This window comes from Hyla sarda, chromosome 3 (assembly GCF_029499605.1).
Source record: "Hyla sarda isolate aHylSar1 chromosome 3, aHylSar1.hap1, whole genome shotgun sequence".
Lineage (NCBI taxonomy): Eukaryota > Metazoa > Chordata > Amphibia > Anura > Hylidae > Hyla > Hyla sarda.
The window spans coordinates 236,459,722-236,473,808 of record NC_079191.1 but is presented as its reverse complement, the minus strand read 5'-3'; the positions used below and the strand labels follow the sequence as shown (position 1 = coordinate 236,473,808).

General features: G+C 44.1%; 1 protein-coding gene across 9 annotated transcripts in view; it reads right to left on the bottom strand.

Moving 5' to 3' along the window:
• AFG1L (AFG1 like ATPase) overlaps positions 1-14,087 on the bottom strand; it is a 198,610-nt gene that overhangs the window by 136,488 nt on the left and 48,035 nt on the right. For all 9 annotated transcript variants that reach the window (XR_008891304.1, XR_008891303.1, XR_008891306.1 and 6 more), the window contains exons 3-4: positions 10,785-10,836; positions 3,329-3,430 (exon numbers count right to left, since the gene is read on the bottom strand). Coding sequence is in view for 5 of the 9 variants with exons in the window: in XM_056566260.1 (XP_056422235.1) it covers positions 3,329-3,430; positions 10,785-10,836 (154 nt within the window). In the remaining 4 variants the exon portion in view is untranslated. The remainder of the gene's footprint in view (positions 1-3,328; positions 3,431-10,784; positions 10,837-14,087) is intronic.

The following is a 14,087-nucleotide window of genomic DNA, read 5'->3' as shown; positions in this document are numbered from 1 at the left end:
AACTCCCAGCATACGTTGACAGTCAGTGGCTGTTGGCAATACTGTGAGTTGTTGTTTTTCAACAGCTGGAGGCTCCGTTTTGGAAACACTGCCATACAATAAGTTTTTTGTTTTTGTTTTATTGGAGTGGTGGTGGGGGGGGGGGACTAGGGGTATGTGTATATGTTGTGTTTTACCCTTTATTATGTGTTAGTGTAGTGTTTTTAGGATACATTCACATGTGCGCAGGTTTACAATGAGTTTCTCGGTGGGAGTTTGAGCTGCGGCGGAAAGTTGCCGCATCTCAAACTTGCAGCATAACTCACTGTAAACCCGCCCGTGTGAATGTATCCTAAAAACACTTCACATGGGGGGGGGGGGGGGGGTCAAACCTCCAGCTGTTGCAAAACTACAACTCCCAGCATGCACTGACAGACCATACATGCTGGGAGTTATAGTTATGCAACAGATGGAGGCACATTGGTTGCAAAACACAGAGTTTGTTACTTAACTCAGTGTTTCGCAACCAGTGTGCCTCCAGTTGTTGCAAAACTGGAACTCCCAGCATTTACAGTCTCTCTGTGCATGCTTGGAGTTGTATTTTTGCAACAGCTGGAAGCACACTGGTTGCAAAACACTGAGTTAGCTAACAAACTCAGTTTCACAACCAATGTGTGTGCAGCTGTTGCAAAACTGCAACAATCAGCATGCATTGACAGCCGAAGGGCATGCTGGGAGTTACAACTGGCGGCCAAAATCCTCATTGCTAAGTGTTGGAAGCAAACCCTTCCCCATCTGAGATGGATCTTCTGGGGGAGGATTAGGGAGATCAGATCTCTCGAGTCCCCCACTGCCTCTCTCAACAATACCTTGCCTCTCTTTCTTTCTGTCTGGGAACCCTGGGATCGATTCTCTGACAACCCCCTTAGTTCTTTCCATCTCTTAACCCCCCCCCCCCCCCCTATTTTTCCCTCTTCTCTCCACCCTTTTAATTCCTTGTCTAACTGTTGTGTGTTTTGTCTATTTAGGTTTGTCGAGTTTTTGTGATGTTTACCTGAATGTCTGTTCTGGCTCCTAGAGGGCCTTGTGGAGCTATTCATTTTTGTCCTATGTTGGATTCAATCGGAGTTTGCCTGTTTTGGGCTCCATGAGCAGACCAGTTAGGGTCCTTTGCATTACAGTTGGTTTAAAATTTTAATAAAAATTTACAGTTGAAAAAAATACAAATAAAGGATTTCTGGAAGTTTTTTTTTTCTGGATAGGTTTACTTTCTATGTTAGTAAGTACTTACAGTATACCTATCTACATAATGGTTTAAAAACTAAAAATAATTTGAAAAGAATACACTTCAATGTTTGAAAAAACAAAAGTAAAAGAAAACTTTATTTATAGACCTGGCACACGCAGATCTGCCAAGTGTCGTAAAATCTGCACAAAACTCCCAGTTTGCACAAAATGTTTCACTTTTGGCAGCTCTGGGCTAGCAGATGTAAATTGCTGAAGGGCAGTATGCCTATTGGAAATTTACACAAGCTCAAAGCTGCCTTAGATTTCTATGGCAGCCACATGGGCAGCCTCAGATACACCTGGTTTTATCAGGAGGCACGTTCTTACACTGACATATGTAATGTCAGTCTTAGTAAATTTGCCCCCAAATCTTTGCTAACTCCGCCATCAAAAAAAGCTAATATGTTGTGAGTACTGTCCAGATTCAGGTACCTTTTCCATGACATAATCTGTACAGAATTCACAGCAATTTCAGAGCTATGCAGCAACAAACAATCTTACAAAAGTCGATTTCAGATTTCAACTTGCAGTGGTATCAGATTTTTTTCAGGTGCAAATGTTGCACAAAAAATTACAAACCCAAAAATAATGCAAACCTACAAACCTACCTGCAATCGCACTGCGGGTGGTCAAAGGAGCACCCCCTGAGCACCGCAGATACATCTGAAGCCCTGATTAGTATTGATCAAGACATCTGAAGGGTTAATGGCGGACATCAGTGTAATTGCTGATATCCCCCATTATCCATGATGCCCCATGAGGTTTAGGGAGATGTGGGGATCGCGGAACCTCACGATGTACATCGCTGTACACCAAGTACCAGGGCACAGTGATGTACATGTATGTTGCATGTCCTCTATGGGTTAAGCACTCATAATCAAGGAACACAGTTCAGAGTCCAGGTGCACCACTTTTTCGCGAGGCCCACTCAACAGATTCCAGAGGTCAGACAAAATACGTCGCCATTCACAACCCCCAATCTTGTGGGGTACACCATTGAATAAAGGATGGTCATTTCTCTAAACGGCGTCATGACAGTTTAAAAGGTTGCTTTCTTCTTCTGCAAATCCGGAGAAAAATCTGCGAAGATACTGGAGAGCTGTTAAAGGTTAGTGTCGGCAATTTACGGGCAAGGCACAGTATGAGATCCCAGTCACTGTAGTTCAGGTTACGTGTCATAAATGGCTGGAGAGGAGCTCCTGGAGGCAGCGGCCTGGTGGGGACCCTATGGGCCATTTCACTGCAAAGGCTGAGGAGAAAGCCGCATTAGGAAATATGTCCTTCACTCATTGTTTGACAAAGGAGCCGGGTCCTGGCCTTCAACACTTTCAGGGGGACTGATGATTCTTATGTTGTTACGTCTCAGATGGTTTTCCAAGTCGTCAGCTTTTTCCTTCCACGGGTTAGCAGGTCAACAGGCAATGGATGCAACCTGTCCTCAATAGTTGACATCCAGTATCAGGCGACCAAAGTCAAATTTCACCTCCCCTAACATACCTTTTAGGGAAGTTTTACAGGCAGTAAACACTGTGCTGATACATGCCTGAGGGTAGGTTCTTCTTCAGGTGCCGAGTCAGGAGCTAATAACTCAGCAGAGACAGGTAGAGCTAAAGTGCGTGCTCTGGCAGCAGCGGAGGAGCTGGCACCAACATAGCATAGGACAGGCATAAGATTGCAAATATTCTGTGCCAGACTGACCCTGGGTCTGACTCATGCTGGAGGTCAAGAAGGTCCAGGTCTGGTCTGGAGTAGTTGTGGTAGGTAAGTGATGAGGGTCCAGGATACTAATAAGACACAAGCTCAAAGCTAAGTCAAGACAGCATGCATCTGCTCAGCTTGGCGGTCAGGTCATGCCCAAATCATGCGGCCCCCACCCCTGACATCTTTTTGTAACACAAACAAAAGTGTCTCAGTGGAAGTTGATCAATGTGAGGAAGATATGCTATATTATCTTTGTAATAACTCCTTTCAAATATGAGGTTTTTGTAAGATATAATGAATCCAGAACATAAAACAGAAATTAAATGGCTTAGACAGAAAAAGTCAAACTAGGACAACTTACTTTCATGTACGTCAAGCATAAATCCATGGAAGTGCACTCTCATTTTCCTCTCAACTTCAACATGTGCAAAAAACATGTCCATTACCATAGTCTTGCCAGTGCCTTAAATGATAAACACACATGCATTTGTATTTTTATTTATTAGCGTTTTGTAATTGACAATTATCCTACCAACAAACTTGATTGATGCAGTTGTCTTAACAGATCATAGAAAACTCAATGTAATGTAAGTCTCAATATTGCCCATAGCTATTTTAAGTATCAATATTTCCCATAGCAAGTGTTCTAGTGTACAGTCATTATTCAATATGTATAGCCAGAGCTATAATCATTGTCGTAGGCTACCTATTCCTCTCTTTACTAGCAATACATCACTGTAAAGCAACAGCATCAGTTACAGATCTATTTCCATCTCAAAGAAAAATCACTACTTTATGACTGGTAAGGGTCTGAGCTTTAGGACCCTTGCCTATCCTAAGAATGAAGGACCCCCAAGCAGAGTCGTGTTCCAGGCAACCAGTCTGTGAAAGGCAGTGTGTGTGTGTGTGTGTATATACGTGTATATACGTGTATATACACATACATATATATATATATATATATATATATATATATATATATATGAACAAGTTGTTTGTACATGTTACCTGTTAACTACCATAATGTATTTAGTACCAGTAAGTATTTGAGTGGTTTTGGAACCCATTACCCATATTTGAGAAGAGTTGGCAGTGCTGATGCACCTGGGTGTGAAGACTGTTTGGTGGACATGTTCTACTAAATTTGAGAGGAAAATGGGATGTAAACCTGTTGAGTGGACGCAGTCCATTTTGACCTTAAGGACGCAGCCGTTTTTTGCAAATCTGACCACTGTCATTTTAAACTGTAATAACTCTGGGATGATTTTACTTATGAATTTGATTCTGAGATTATTTTTTCTTGACATATTCTACTTTATGTTAGTGGAAAATTTTTGTCGATACTTGCATCATTTCTTGGTGAATTATTACCCAAATTTCATGAAGAATTTTAAAATGTAGCATTTTTTCGACATTTGAAGCTCTCTGCTTGTAAGGAAAGTGGACACTCCAAATAAATGATATGTTGATTCACATATACAATATGTCTAGTTTGTTTGCATCATAAAGTTGACATGTTTTTACTTTTTGAAGACATTAGAGGGCTTTTTAGTTTAGCAGCAATTTTCCAATTTTTCATGAAAATTTCAAAATCTGAATTTTTTCAGGGACCAGCTCAGTTTCAAAGTGAATTTGAGGGTCTTTATGTTAGAAATACCCTACAATGGACCCCATTATGAAAACTGTACCCCTTAAAGTATTCAAAATGACATTCAGAAAGTTTGTTAACCCTTTAGGTGTTTCACAGGAATAGCAGCAAAGTGGAGGAGAAAATTCAAAATCTTTTTTTTTACACTAACATGTTCTTGTAAACCCATTTTTCTTCTTTTTACAAGGGGTAATAGGTAAAAATGTCCCGCATAATTTGTAACCCTATTTCTCTCGAGTAAGGAAATACCTCATATGTGGATGTAAAGTGTTCTGTGGGCGCAGTAGAGGGCTCAGAAGGAAAGGAGCGACAAGGGGATTTTGGAGAGCGAATTTTGCTGAAATGGTTTTTGGGGGGCATGTCTCATTTAGGAAGCTCCCATGGAGCCTGAACAGCAAAAAAACCCACATGGCATACTATTTGGGAAATTACACCCCTAAAGGAAGTAACAAGGGGTACAGTGAGCCGTAACATCCCACAGGTGTTTGACGAATTTTCACAATAGTTGGACGTGAAAATGAAAAATTTTATTTTTTTCACTAAAATGCTGGTGCAACACCAAATTTTTCATTTTCACAAGAAGTAATAGGTAAAAATGTCCCCCAAAATTTGTAACCCCATTTCTCTCGAGTAAGGAAATACCTCATATGTGGATGTAAAGTGCTCCGTGGGTGCACTAGAGGGCTCAGAAGGGAAGGAGCGACAGTGGGATTTTGGAGAGCGAATTTTGCTGAAATGGTTTTTGTGGGGCATGTTTTTAGGAAGCCCCATGGTGCCAGTAAAGCATAAAAAAAAACACATGGCATACTATTTTGGAAACTACACCCCTCAAGGAACGTAACAAGAGGTACAGTGAGCATTAACCCCACAGGTGACAAATTTTCACTAAAGTTGGACGTGAGAATGAAAAATTAAATTTTTTTCACTAAAATGCTGGTGTTATCCCAAATTTTTCATTTTTACAAGGGGTAATGGGAGAAAAAGCCCCCCCAAAATGTGTAACACAATTTCTTCTGAGTATGGAAATACCTCATATGTGGATGTAAAGTGGTCCGTGGGCGAACTACAATGCTCAGAAGAGAAGGAGAGCCATTGGGCTTTTAGAAAGAGAATTTGGTTGGAACAGAAGTCAGAGGCCATGTGCGTTTACAAAGCCCCCATAGTACCAGAACAGTGGACCCTCCCCCCACATGTGACCCCATTTTGGAAACTACACTCCAATAATAAGGGGTGCAGTGAGCATTTACACCCCACTGGCATTTGACAGATTTTTTGAACAGTGGGCTTTTTCACGGACCACTGTTCCAAAAATCTGTCAGACACCTGTGGGGCGCAAATGCTCACTGTACCCCTTATTAAATTACATGAGGGGTGTAGTTTCCAAAATAGGGTCACATGTGGGGGGTTCCGCTATTCTGACACTATGGAGGCTTTGTAAACACACATGGCCTTCAATTCCAGCCTAATTATCTCTCAAAAAGTCCAATGGCGCTTCTTCTCTTCTGAGCCCTGTAGTTCGCTAGCAGAGCACTTTACATACACATATTTATATACTTGGAAGAAATGGTGTTACAAATTGTGGGGGGCTTTTTCTTCTATTACCCCTTGTGAAAATAAAAACTTTGGGGTAACACCAGCATTTTAGTGAAAAAAAATCAGATTTTTCATTTTCACGTCCAACTTTAACTAAAATTTGTCAAACACCTGTGGGGTGTTAAGGCTCACTATACCCCTTGCTCCGAAATGAGAGAGTGCCATGCGCATTTGAGGCCTAAATTAGGGATTTGCATAGAGAAGGACACGGCAGTGTTCCCCAAACAGGGTGCCTCTAGCTGTTGCAAAACTCCCAGCATGCCTGAACAGTCAATGGCTGTCCGGCAATACTGGGAGTTATTTTGCAACAGCTGGAGGCTCCGTTGTGGAAACACTGCCTTATGAGACATTTTTAATTTTTATTGGGGAGGGGGCAGTGTAAGGGGGTATATATGTAGTGTTTTACCCTTTATTATGTGTTAGTGTAGTGGAGTGTTTTTAGGGTACATTCACATGGGCAAGGGTTCACAGCGAGTTTCCAGCTGGGAGTTTCAGCTGCGGCGGAAAATTTTCTGCAGCTCAAACTGAAAGGGAAACTCACTGTAAACCTCTGCCCGCCTGTGTGAATGTACCCTGTACATTCACATGGGGGGGGGGGGGGGGGGCTAACCTTCAACTGTTGCAAAACTACAACTCCCAGCATGCACTGACAGACCGTGCATGCTGGTAGTTGTAGTTATGCAACAGCTGGAGGCACACTGGTTTGGAAACACTAAGTGAGGTAACAGACTACCGCAGTGTTTCCGCACCAGTGTACCACTAGCTGTTGCAAAACTACAACTACCAGCATGCATGGTCTGCCAATGCATGCTGGGAGTTGTTTTGCAACAGCTGGAGGCACACAGGTTGGAAAACACTGAGTTAGGAAACAGACAGTGTTTCCCAACCAGTGTGCCTCCAGTAGTTGCAAAACTACAATTCCCAGCATGCCCGGACAACCGAAGGGCATGCTGGGAGTTGTAGTTTTGCAACATCTGGCCCTTCAGATGTTGCCGAACTACAACTCCCAGCATGCCTGGACAGTCTTGGCATGCTGGGAGTTGTAGTTTTGCAACATCTGGAAGTGCACAGTGGTCTCCAAACTGTAGCCCTCCAGATGTTGCAAAACTACAACTCCCAGCATGCCCAGACAGCCTTTGTCTATCTGGGTATGCTGAGAGTTGTAGTTGCCGTCGGTCCTCCGCTGTCTGCCGCCGGTCCTCCCCACCGCTGGTCCCCCTCCGGTCCCCCGCTGTCCCGCGGGTAACCGCCGCAGTCATCTTTGCCCCGCTCTGCCCGGACTTCCAGAGCGGGATCTAAACTTTGACTCCCCCCGCCCCTGCCCTGCGATTCGCTGCTGATCGGCCAATCGCAGGGGATAAGAGGAGGTGGCATCCCTGCCACCTCGCTCCTATCCTTTAGGATGATCGGTCTCCATCAGCTCCATTCATCCCAATTTTCCGGGCTATCGGGTCACCAGAGACCCGATCAGCCCAGAAAAGCCGTGATTCGCTGGTCAGAATTTATCTCAGGACTCCCCTGGGCGATATGCCGGGATGGCTGCTGATAGATATCAGCAGTCATCTCGTTCCGATCACCGCGCCAGAGATGCGGTGATTAAGAGATGCAGCGCCGTAAATGTACGGCGCTGTGCGCGAAGTGACACTTAGCAGCGCCGTACATTTACGGCTCTCGTCGTTAAGAGGTTAAGCACATCATGGGGGTGGAGAGGAATGACATATATGTGATGGTAAACATTTACGAAAATAATGAGATTTATTATTAATAATAATAACAATAATAATATCACCTACCCAGGCGACGATAGTTGTCCTCCTAAAGCCTGATAAAGACCCTATGGAGTGCGGTTCCTACAGGCCTATCTCCTTATTGAACCTTGATTATAAACTACTAACTAAAGCCCTGGCCAATAGACTGAATCGGGTTGTATTGTCGCTTGTGCATCATGACCAATCCGGCTTTATGCCAGGCAAATCCACTTCGGATAATATCCGTCGTGTCCAAACTGCCGTCCAGGTGGGTGGTGTTATGGGAGGGGACTGGGCCGTGGCGTCACTTGATGCAGCTAAGGCCTTTGACTCGATTGAGTGGGGATACCTCTTAGAAGTGCTTTGTAGGTTTGGCTTTGGTCACAATTTTAGGTCCTGGGTCTCCCTCCTCTACAGGTGTCCGCGGGCCCAGGTCCTGGTGAATGGTGTGTGTTCTCCCCTATTTCACCTAGGCCGTGGTACGCGTCAGGGGTGCCCCCTGTCCCCGCTTCTGTTTGCGGTGGCGGTGGAGCCCCTTGCTTTGCGTATACGTCAGGATCCTGGTTTCCGGGGCATGTCTGTGGGAGGTAGGGAGGACCGCATAGGCCTTTATGCCGATGACATGGTTCTCTTTGTGTCCGACCCCACTACAATGATCCCCTATGCGATCGACCTGATGGATCGTTTCGGATTTTTTTCGGGACTGTTCATTAATTGGTCCAAGTCGGCGGTCATGCCTCTGCTGCCTAGAGCGTGGCCCCCGACGTTGGGTGGTCTCCCGGTTGTCACTACATTTAAATATTTGGGGGTGTATATCAATAGGGATCCCATGCTGGATCTTGAGGTCAATGTTCTCTCCCTCCTGCCCTACATTAAATCTAAGTTTAGGATATGGGCCCAGCTGCCACTGTCCGTCTCTGGTCGTATTAATCTTATCAAACTTATTATTCTCCCCAAATGCTTGTATACCCTAGAACATGCTTCTGTTCCTGTCCCTAAATCCTTTTTTGATTCTGTACATTCCCTTCTGTCTCCGTTTATTTGGGGACCTAGCAGACCTAAGATTAGTCTCACCACTCTCCAACGTCCCAAGCTGGAGGCGGGTATGTCCCTTCCTGATTTTTATTTGTATTACCTGGCAGGGCAGCTGAGATATATTAGACATTGGGTTCTGGGAGACTCCATGCCCGACTCTGAACAATGCCTGGATAGGTTCGTCCCCTCAATGTCTCCCCGGATGCTTTTAGAAAGCCCTACTCTAGGGGGTCGTGCTTACCTACCTTCACATAAGCTGGCTGTAAAGGTATGGCGGGCCGCTAAATCAGTATATGGATATGCTGATATCCCGTCTGATACCCCTCTATGGCACAACCCCTTTCTCATCCATGTGGGTGAGACTCTAGACTCTGTTTTTTGGATGAATGCTGGTGTGCGCACTCTGGGCGATGTGTATAGGGATAATGTTTTGTGTTCCTTCGAGCAATTGCAATCAGAATATGATTTACCCCGACACTGCTTCTTTAAATACCTACAGCTCCGTCATGCATTGTCAATACAGTTCCCTGCTGGACGTGCACCCATATCGGCATTCCCTCTTATTGGTGTTTTAAAATCGCAGGGTCCTAGGGGACTGGTGTCCATCCTATATACGCACCTCATTCAGGCCAAGAACTCCCGTTCCCGGTTGCCGGCTATCCGACACTGGGAATCTCATATTCCCAATTTGACTAAAGATGATTGGGAGGAGATGCTTTCCTCACATATGGTGGTGTCTCCTTCTGCTAATAATAAACTGATTCAATTAAATATTATACATTATAGTTACGTCACCCCCGTTCGTTTGCATAGAATGGGTCGTTCTGACTCGGACGCCTGCCATCGATGTGGTGCGGCTAAAGCTGATTTCTGGCATCTTATCTGGGCTTGCCCTGATATAAGATCCTTCTGGCAGGATGTCCTTGGTCTTCTTGCCACAATTATCCAACCTTCCCCGGGGTGTGACCCTCTGATTTGTTTATTTGGAGTTCTGGATGAGGAAGTGTGGCCACATTATGTACGCACTTTACTGCGAGAATCCTTATTTTTTGCTAGGAAGGCGATTGCCCTCAAATGGATGGACCCCGGCCCGCCTTCCCTGTCTCAGTGGAAAGCTTTGGTTAATGCCATGATACCCTTCTCCCATCTTGTTTATAAGAATAGAAAATGCCCTGGTAAATTTCTTTCTGTGTGGGGTCCCTGGTGCTCCTCACCATTGACCCAATGTTCATACTCCGCATCCCCTGAGGGGACTTAAGGTCATGACTGCCCTTCCCTTTCTAGATGTGGTAGTTTGTACCACTTTGATTTATGTGTTAGGATGTTGTGCTGGATGTGTGTGCTCCCTCCCCTCTGTGGACGCATGGGTCTACTTTAGCATTAACATTAGAAACGATATGCTTGGCACTCGTGACTAGATGTGGCAATATCTGCTGAATTCTACACTACGGCCTCTATTCAATATTATTTTGCCGATTTTATATTACATACCATCCCCCTTTTCTTCTCTTTTCCTTTTTTTTTCGTTCACCTTGTTCACCCTCTTTTTGTGTTAAGGTTACTCAACTGGTTGTTCTCGGTTTCCCTCAGATTGTGCCCTCACTGCACTGATTAAGGCCGGATCTTCATATGATATTATGTCGTTTACATCCTGCTTACTTGTATATGTTCTCAGTGCCTTTCTTTTAATTGTGTACTCCGCTTTATACCATTTTGCTCTGTGAGGCGATTTGTCTGATGTTTGTTTAATCTTCAATAAAACGTATTTAAAAAAAAAAAATAATATCACCTACCCACATCTCCAAAGACATACAACCCTTTCTGAGGTTTCCTTCGAGTGAAAAACTGAAATGAGAAAAAAAAAAAGAATAAATGGGCAAATGTAGACACTTGCATCTGTTATATAGATATCCATTACAGGTAATTCTACAAAGGTCTGAGTGACTGGTAGCTTTTTGTATAGATTTTTATTTTATTTAATATAGGGCTGTGCTGTCAAACATATGTGACACATAACTCAAATGCCTTTCTCTTTAGGATATGGTACCGTTGGAGTTTCAGGATTCCCTAGACTACCAAAACCTGCTCCATGGGGGCTCCTCCCCGGAGCCCTGATGGTCCCTTTCTTCATTCATTAGAAATTCTTTAGAAATTCAAGCCTGTATTACAAATGGATGTTCCCAATGCCAGTGGATGCAGGTGTCTCTTCTTGGATCCTGTCCAACTCCTGATTTCCCAGTTCAATCCACAGATCAATCGCATTGATCATCTTTTCAATTGAGGTTATCCTTCTTTTGCATTATATATTACACAACCCTTATACAGTTTAAAAAAATTACTAATATGTATACACTTAGGGCAGAATGTTCAGCCTGACCTATCTGAGAGCATAGAACAAACAAAGCAAAGGAGCGCTCCTTTGGGTGATACCCTTAGATGGAATAAGACAATCAGGTGAGCCAAAGATCAACTTACCAGAACGGGTTGTGCAAATACCGCACAACACATGTAAAAGCGTATTCATGTAAGGCTGCTGCACCTTCCTCCACACGCAGACAAAGGTGTGAATAATAGACTCCAATATACACCAATCACAGCGCCGTGATCCTCAGTGGAGTGTGGTTGGTGTATATTGGAGTCTGAGAGCATGAAATAGATCAGGAGAATTTGATGACAATCATTCTGAAGGATGTAATGACTATAGTCTCTAGTCACTCATCATGTGCCTTCTCTAAGTGTTTGATGATCGTGTAGACCCATATTTATCAATCTGAGACAAAAATGTGTCTGTATTTGTCTCAGACAGATGTCAACCAATCACAGCTTACCTTTCATTTTATTCGAGCAATTTGACACGTGAAAAGTGAGTTGAGATTGGTTGCCATCTTAAATTGGTAAAAAAAAAAAAAAAAAAAGACAAATTTGTGTCTCAGACATATTGATAAATCTTAGCCAGTCTTTCTTTTATTGCATTTCCTGGCGCTCTAGTGACTTCCATAAGTGACAGCTTGGTAAGGTACACTAGTAGACATGGTGAGCATTTTTTTTTTCTTGAGAAGTCAGGCTTTAGGAGCATTACAGTGACTGCAGGAATCGTCACCTCAGTTGTAAAGATTTGTTTGTGCGTGTGTGTGTGTGTGTGTGAGTGGGGGTGTAGCGGGGGGAGGGGGGGGGGAGGATTACTCATGATCTCTAACGATTAGCTAGCCTGGCATCATTCTGTACTGGAGGTTGGGTAAACAAATAGTGACGTTTTGTATTTCGGCTTTTGCAGTCCAGGTGATTCTCAAAGATTTCAGTAAATCAATTGTTAAGATAAAAAAACGACACAACTTCCTGCCAGCGGTGAATCATGCTGATACCAGTACAATTTGTGACAACATTATATTAATAAGCTATATAATTTGGGGTGATAGTCTTATTTATAAACTATTTTTTAAAACTGATGAACCCCTTTAAAGCCCCATGCAAATAAGAGAAATGTGAATTCAGGTAGAAAAAACAGACATGGTCGCACATCTACAATCTTGTATAATGATCTAATTGCTTCTCAGCATAATATTAAAAACTAACAGGTTGTTAGTATACATTTTTGATCAAAAATTACAAGCCCACTCGCCACGTCAAGGCCACCTATTTAGAGTGGGTCCCTAACGTCCCTAGCATAAAATGGCATAGCACCGGGCGGCGACCACCACCGCCGCGGCACCAGTGCCCACGGGGGGAATGACCCACTGGCAGAGCAGCCCCCATGCCACTCAAACCAGTCTATGGCCCACACCCTCCCCACAGACACGGCGCCACGGCGGCAACGGATGCCGCACAGCACCACACCAGTGTGAACAAGGTGTTCTAGCACACTTACCATGCTCTCCCAGTCAGACTGGGAGGATGCCAGGAAAGAAATGGCCCTTGTGTAGCTAACTACTACTTATATAGGGTTGGGCTGAGGGGGTGGGGAAGAGTGCAGACACATGTTCAAACAAAAAAAAGAGGGGATAGAAAACACAATGTGAATTCAGGTAGAAAAAACAGACATGGTCGCACATCTACAATCTTGTATAATGATCTAATTTCCCCCCCCCCGTGGGCACTGGTGTCGCGGCAGTGGTGGTCGCCGCCCAGTGCTACACCATTTTATGCTAGGGACGTTAGGGACCCACTCTAACTAGGTGGCCTTGACGTGGCGAGTGGGCTTGTACTTTTTGATCAAAAATGTATACTAACAACCTGTTCGTTTTTGATATTATGCTGAGAAGCAATCAGATCATTATACAAGATTGTAGATGTGCACCATGTCTGTTTTCTACCCAAATTCAAATAAGAGAAATGTTGTCCAAATCTGCAAATTTTAGCAGGAATAGCAGACTATCCTATAACTATGTGGGCCTTCTGAATTTACCCTGACAGGTTATGCTGGGGGAAAGAAAGACTGGTCATTCTGAATTTTAACACTCAACCCTTTTGTCTACAGGGAAGATAAGCTGCAGCCATAGGTGTCCGGCAGCAGCTTACTCCACTCTAATCCATTTCCCTGGCTGAGCATGCATGCGTATGGTGGGGTAGGATTGGCTGTCGATTGAATAAGCATGTAGCAAACATCTATTAAAAGAGTACCTGTCACTAAACAAACTTTTCTAAACTAACTCAAGCTATGTTCCCTAACTACTCCTAAAAAAAAATTGGAGGGGGGGGGGGGGAGCCCACATTTGCAGAGCCCTGCTTGTCCTCACTGATCAGAGCACCGCTTGTCCTCACTGCTCAGAGTGCCGCTTGTCCTCACTGCTCAGAACGCCGCTTGTCCTCACTGCACAGAGCGCCGCTTGTCCTCCCTGCACAGAGCCCTGCGGGGTGTGCGAGTGAGCACAGCACTCCCGCCTATCTGATTGACAGGCAGGGAGATACACTGAGCTGATCACATGCTCAGCCAGCGGTCTGCGATTTTGGACTCACTGCCAGGCCGGCGTGAGTCCGAAATCAATGCACAAGGCCTGCAGCCAGGGACTCCAAGGGAGACCCCTAGTGGCTACATTTTCAAAATGTAAAAAGACATCCAAGGAAACATTTTTTTAAATAAAATCCTATTAGAAAGTTGT